Source organism: Anoplophora glabripennis, unplaced genomic scaffold (assembly GCF_000390285.2).
Source record: "Anoplophora glabripennis isolate ALB-LARVAE unplaced genomic scaffold, Agla_2.0 scaffold1303, whole genome shotgun sequence".
Classification (NCBI taxonomy): Eukaryota; Metazoa; Arthropoda; class Insecta; order Coleoptera; family Cerambycidae; genus Anoplophora; species Anoplophora glabripennis.
The window spans coordinates 1-7,130 of NW_019417516.1; the positions used below are offsets into that span (position 1 = coordinate 1).

Sequence of the window (7,130 nt, forward strand, 5' to 3'; positions counted from 1 at the left end):
GCCTACACGAGATGAGGCAGGATAAAGAGGGATAATCCCCCTCGATCCCAAATCATTGAGGCCAATTTCTAGCCATAGAATAATGGCGCGGTAGCCTTAATAAAGGCAGGTAGATCTTGCTCGTTGCAATGCACTTCACTTCACAATAAACACGTCCGCTCAGTTCGACCGCTAGCTCGAGAATGAAAAAAACAGAGACTTTTTATATGAACTCGGGTCTATGGTTGGTACTCTGTGGTATATGTATAGAAGTATGTGATGTTAGCTACAATGCTACTATTTTTGACAAATCGAAAGGCCCTCATAGTAACTGTCAAATCGATGGGTAATGTAAAACAAAAAAGTAACCAAGAAACCAAGTATTTGGCGGGACTGAGGTTAGCGGCTTTATTCGTCTATAAACTAAAACAGAAAAGGAATTTATAATTGATTATTACAAAACAATTAATTGTAGCATAAACAATATCACGATGGGAGATAAAGGCGATGCAGGTAAGTAACTCTAATCAAGATTGTGTACCAGAGTTGACTTAAAAGTCTTAAGTAGACAAAAATTTAGTTGAACACAGTCCTGTTTCAATAACTTTTTTTCGGTTGTTTTATTAAAGTAATTTTTTTAATTTTGATTCCAAGCAGAAACTTTTGATGATGCTGTTGAGGAAAGAGTTATAAATGAAGAATATAAAATATGGAAAAAGAATACTCCTTTTCTATATGATTTAGTGATGACACACGCTTTAGAGTGGCCATCATTAACAGCACAGTGGTTGCCAGATGTTACAAGACCAGATGGCAAAGATCATTCTATCCACCGATTAATTCTCGGTACACATACATCTGACGAACAAAATCATCTTTTAATTGCTAGTGTTCAATTGCCAAATGAAGATGCTCAATTTGATGCATCTCATTATGATAATGAAAAAGGAGAATTTGGAGGCTTTGGATCTGTATCTGGAAAAATAGAAATTGAAATAAAAATTAATCATGAAGGGGAAGTAAATCGAGCCAGATATATGCCCCAAAATCCATGTGTTATTGCTACAAAAACTCCTTCCAGTGATGTGTTAGGTAAGTATAGTTTTGCATATTAAAAACAATTTAAATGACGTAAAACTTCCAGTTATTGAAAATATGTCAAACGGGAAATGCAGAATATTTAACCGCATTTGCAATTTAAATTGACTATGTACAGGGTGATTCAGGTTTAATCTGGATAACTTCAGAAATTGATAGAACAGGTTAAAGTAATGTTCATGATATAAACTTATTTCCTAAATCGCATCATTTCGGAGATAGAGGGTGTTAAAATAGGAATTTTTTCCCATTTTTCCCTTATAACTTTTGAACCACTCATCCAATTGAAGTGAAATTACATAAGCTTCTTAAGTTTGAACCACTTACCCCTCCTAGAAGTATATTTTGTGTGCTACCCCCCTTCTACATTATTTCAAAACTTCAAAAAAATTAATTTCAATAAAACAACTGCATACCACTTTTGCTTCATTAATTTCAACTATTTCGTCTTGCTTTTTTTTCCTTTATATAATAGATTTCAGAGATCAATTCATCCTTACAAGCTATTATTACTAAAATACTCATCCACAGTATATGGTTCCAGATCTATTAATAAATTAAAAATTTTCTTTTTGAAAATCATATATCTGTAATTATTCTTATATCAGCAGGTAATTTATTATACATTTTAATACAATTATAAAAGGCATCTTTTTCTGTAACTGTCAATCTGTGTATCGGATAGGAATAATCCTCAGTTCTGGTTTGGTTATGTTGTGAAGACATTTTTGTGAACAAATGCCTGTTTTTTTAAAAGAATAATAATATTTCTTGTATGTAAACAGCTGTGAAAGTTAAAATTTTATTTCCCTTGAATTTTTCCCTGCACGATTCTCTACTCTTCATTTTTAGGATTATTCGTAACACGCGCTTTTGAATAATAAATTTCCTTTTGGCGTCTGAACTACTGCCATAAAAAATTATACCATGTCGAAACACAGATTCAAAGTTAGCACGGTAAATTATTTTCAGTGCATCTCGCTTTATGTATTGGGCTATAATCCTCATTGAATAAATTACATTATTAAGTCGCATAACATGTTGCACATGGTCTTTAAAATTTAGCACAGTGTCTATACAGGGTGTTCCTAAATATCATGTACATAAGGGAGGGGGTAATTCTTTGGCTTATTTTATGACTAAAAGTTCATATAAACATAGGTCCGCAAAAGCTTCGTTACCGATCTACAGGGTGTTGAAATTTAAAATTTTTTTTTAGTTATATTTGGCTCAAATTTGGAATATAGGTTACGCTGTAGAGCTTACATCATTGGGCATGTCAAATGGTCGTGATATTCTACAAAGTGATATTTTTTCAGGGTTCATGCCCCCTTTTCTTCCCCTGAACTTTTGTGCGGTGCGCCGCTGGTAGATTATAAAGTCAAAATTGAATTTTATGTTTTGTTGAGAAACTTTTTTGCTTCTTATGATTTTTTCGTATCTACGACCGTTATCGAGAAAAAAAATATAAAAAACGATTTTATGTAATTCGTTAGATGAAATTTAAATTCTTAAAATTTTCCAGTAGGCTCTGGCTTTATTTAGATAATTTCTTGTTTCTATTATTTTTGACAGTTCGCATTTGAAATCGTAACTTGGGTCTGCTTATGTTTAAAAATTAAAGGTTTATGTTAGGTATAAACTGTAAGGTGTAAAAGTATTTTAAATACCCATTATAATCTCACAACAATGCCAAATTTTATGAATTTTGAAATGGGTGATCCCAGCGTTAATTTTTAACAGGTAGTGGCGAATAAACTGGGAACACACTGTATAAATACCAAGAAACTTAGTACTATGAGTTGAATTAATTGGTGACATTGTAAAATTAATATTTTGTATTGTTTCATATTGAGCATGTGTGGTTTTAAATAGTAATACTATTTAACCTGTTTTGTCCTTATTTAAGATCTGTTTATTTTTAGTGAACCATTCACACTGGGCTTGAAGGAGCGATAGGTTTAATGAAAATGACAAAGAAAACGGAAAGCGGCATTCGATTCCTTGTTGATTTCCAATGAAAAATCCGTTTCAATTAAAATCCTACCTGATCCTGTTTCGAAAATATGTATATTTTTTATTTTTTGGATAGTCTATCCAGAGTATTAATACTGAAGTATGCATATGTGGCGAGAAATTACTATACTAGTACATAATCAATTTTGTGTGCGTGTGTATGTGTGCGAGCATGCATATGAGCATTTCTGTCCGTGAATATAAGATATTATTTCTACACCATCTATGAGATAAATATCACGGTGCGCTTTTTTTAAAGTGGTGTCCCCTGTAGGCCTAGTCCATTGTAGCTGTTCAGTTTCTAAATATTATATCTATTTGTATATGAAAAAATTATCTCATTTATTTGAAATAACTATTTATAAGTGGTGTGAAGTAAATGTAACCACTGCTTTAAATAATCTAGTCAAAAAAGATGGATCATCAATTGAGTTTATTTTAAATCTTTCCCAATATTTTAAAAATTCTTGGTGAACAGATTCACTGGCCTGCTCTGACCATAGTCCCAAACCATCATTGTTCAAGTACAGAAGACTATTTTGATGATATGGATGATGAATGATCCAAAAGATTTTTAAAGTTTGAGAAACTCCTGTACCTACTCTCAAAAGCTTTGCGAAGTTTTTTCAAATTTTCAACTATTTCGTTTATATCAGCCTTTTTTATAGAAAAACAAGTCTCTACAATCTTATTCATTGCCTTAAAAGTGGCAATGAAAGGCTGCAATTTGAATGAACCAACTTCTTCATAAATTTCAGGGTCGTTCAATCCACTTGAATTTTTTAAGAGTTTTCTGCAAGTGTTACCATCAACAATTTCACTATCATAATTTTTTGCTAATAATGTTAGCTTTTTCGGCCAAATTAAGGCTGTTTCACGACCTACAACAGGAAGTATGCCATTCCAAAATAAATGATTGACTAATCATTGCAGTAAATGGAGTTCAGGAAGAACACACTTCTCAATAACGTACTTTCATTGCCACTTTTAAGGCAATGAATAAGATTGTAGAGATTTGTTTTCCTACAAAAAAAGCTGATATAAACAAAATAGATGAAAATTTGAAAAAATTTCACAAAGCTTTTCAGAATACAGGAGTTTCTCAAACTTTAAAAATCCACGTTCTTTTGGATCATTTGAAAGATAGCCTTCTGTACTTGAACAATGATGGTCAAATATTGGGAAAGATTTAAAATAAACTCAATTGATTGTTTGACTAAATTATTTAAAGCAGTGGTTACATTTTCTTCACACCATTTATAAATAGTTATTTCAAATAAATGAGATAATTTTTTCATATACAAATAGATATAATATTTAGAAACTGAACATCTATAGTGGACTAGGCCTATAGGGGACACCACTTTTAAAAAAGCGCGCCGTGATATTTATCTCATAGATGGTGTGGAAATAATATCTTATATTCATGGACAAAAATGCACATATGCACGCTCGCACGCATACACACGCACACAAAATTGATTATGCACTAGTATAATAATTTTTTCGCCACATGTGCATACTTCAGTATTAATACCCTGGATAGACTATATAAAAAGTAAAAAATATACATATTTTCGAAACAGGATCAGGTAGGATTTTAATTGAAACGGATTTTTCATTGGAAATCAACAAGGAATCGAATGCTGCTTTCCGTTTTCTTTGTCATTTTCATGCTACCTATCGTTCCTTTAAGCCCAGTGTGCATTTATTTGTTTCAGATAATATATTATCTGCATCTTCCAATAGTTGAGTAAAGCTCACCCTGCTCATAATTATATTAGTATCATCTGCATAATTCACAATATCACACTTTCTATTTATGTTTATTACTTCATTTAAGTTATTTATATATATATATATATATTATAAACAAAAGAGGGCCAATAGTACTTCCCTGCGGTACACCCAATGTCGTTTCAACATCAGATTTGTCCATCTTTACATTGGGTCACTGTCTGCTTTCGACTAGATAGGTACGATTTTATCCAATCTAGAGCGGAATCACGAATGCCAATGTTTATAAAAATGCCTCTCTTTTTTCTAGTGAACCCACTATTATTTAATTAAGTGAAATATTGCTGTTTGAGTAGATTTACCTTTTTTGACATCCATTTTGATTTTTAATAAACAAATTTTCTTCAGTCATATATTTAACAATTCTGACATTCATAACTAATTCAAAAAGTTTTGAAAAACTGGGTAACAACCTAATTGGTGGAAAATTTTCAAATTTTATGTGATCACCTTTTTTGTGTAAAGGTCTAATTGTAGCAATTTTCAATTCGTCAGGAAAGATACAGAATTTTAAAGAATTATGAGGGTGGCCCCAGAAGTACCCGACCTGACCTAGAGATGGCGGTAGTTGTTTGAAAAATATCACTGTATATAAAGTATATGTTTCAAATTTGAAGACGCCATATTGTTTAGTAGTTGTTTGACAGCCATCAATAATTAACGTTTTCAGTGAATTTGTGAAAATGGAGAAAATTGGTCACCGTTATGTGATTTTTATTTGAAAGGCCTCAGCTCAACCAATATAAAAGCTGAACTAGATTATACTCTGGGTGAGTCTGCTCCTTCGTTTAGAACAGTAAAATATTGGGTAGCAGAGTTTAAACGAGGCCATACGGGCTGCCAAGACGAGCATCGCAGTGGTCGACCAAATGAGGTGACGACTCCAGAAATGGTGAAGAAAATCCACAAAGCAGTACTGGATGATTGTCGACTGAAAGTGCACGAGCTAGCAGACATAAGCATTTCAAAAAGTGTGGTACATCGCATATTATCTAAAAATTTGGACATGAGAAAGCTGTGGGTCCATCACAAAAGAACGATCAAAACAATGGACTGAAAAGGGAGACCCGACTCCAAAGAAGGCGAAGACCGTTCCATCTGCAGGCAAGGTCATGGCTTCGGTTTTTTGGGATGCTCGTGGGATAATTTTCATTGACTATCTTGAAAAAGAAAAAACTATCGACGGCGAGTATTATGCGAACGTATTGCAACGTTTGAGCGAAGAAATCAAGCAAAAACGGCCGCATTTGGCTAAGAAGAAAGTGTTGTTTCATCAAGACAATGACCAATTTTCTCCATTTTTACAAATTCACTGAAAACGTTCACTATTGATGGTTGTCAAACAAATACTAAACAACATGGCATCTTCAAACTTAAAACATGCTTTATAGATTGTGTACTTTCTAATACAGTGATATTTTTCAAACAACTATCACCATCTCTAGGTCAGGCCGGGTACTTCTAGGACCACCCTCGTATTAATGATATAAACCATAATTGATGCTATTTGACTCATACATGATTTCACAATTTTTGTAGATATTTCATCTACTCCGCTGGACATTTTATTTTTAAATTCTTTTGATATTTCTAATAGTTCTTTAACTGTTACTTGTTTTAAATGTATGACATTTTCGTTATATATTTAATTTTATGAGTAAAAGGAATATGACATTCTTCTTCTTCTTCATCTAGTGGTTGGTCCTAAAAATAAAAAAATACTTAAGTCGCCATTATTCCATGGCTGGTCACCCAGGGTCAAAAAGTTGGTGTCTAGGTCTTTTGTGTTTGTCGGTCACGTCGGGTACGTAGTCAACGGCTTGCCTGAGGAGGGGATTGTCACGTCTAGCGGCTACGTCAAACCGTTTTTCCGCGTTTTGTCTTATTGTCTGTGTAGCGTTTGTGTATTGTAAGTCTCGTAATATGTCAGTGTTTCTTACGTACCAGGGCGCGTCGGTGGCCGTGCGGAGGGCTATGTTTTCCACAGCCTGTAATGACTTTAAGTGGCTTTTTGCCGCGTGACCCCACGCCGTGGAGGCGTAGGTTAGCTGCGGTTGAAGTACCACCTTGATAAGCGTTCGCTTATTCCTTAAACTGAGGGTGTTTCCACCTTTGAGTAAGGGATAGAGCCTAGCCCTGGTGGTCTTCGCTCGCGCCACCGTCTCCACGATGTGCGGTTTCCACGTGAGACGCTGGTCCATCGTCACGCCCAGGTATCGTGTTTGTCGATTCCAGGAGAT

The 7,130-nt window shown here is 34.0% G+C and overlaps 1 protein-coding gene across 1 annotated transcript in view; it reads left to right on the forward strand.

Annotated features, from left to right (window-relative positions):
• Window positions 1-306: 306 nt before the first annotated feature.
• LOC108914359 (probable histone-binding protein Caf1) overlaps window positions 307-7,130 on the forward strand; it is a 61,272-nt gene continuing 54,448 nt past the window's right edge. Inside the window, exons 1-2 of the mRNA XM_023456370.1 lie at window positions 307-492; window positions 634-1,071. Coding sequence (XP_023312138.1) covers window positions 471-492; window positions 634-1,071 — 460 coding nt within the window. The 5' untranslated portion in view covers window positions 307-470. The remainder of the gene's footprint in view (window positions 493-633; window positions 1,072-7,130) is intronic.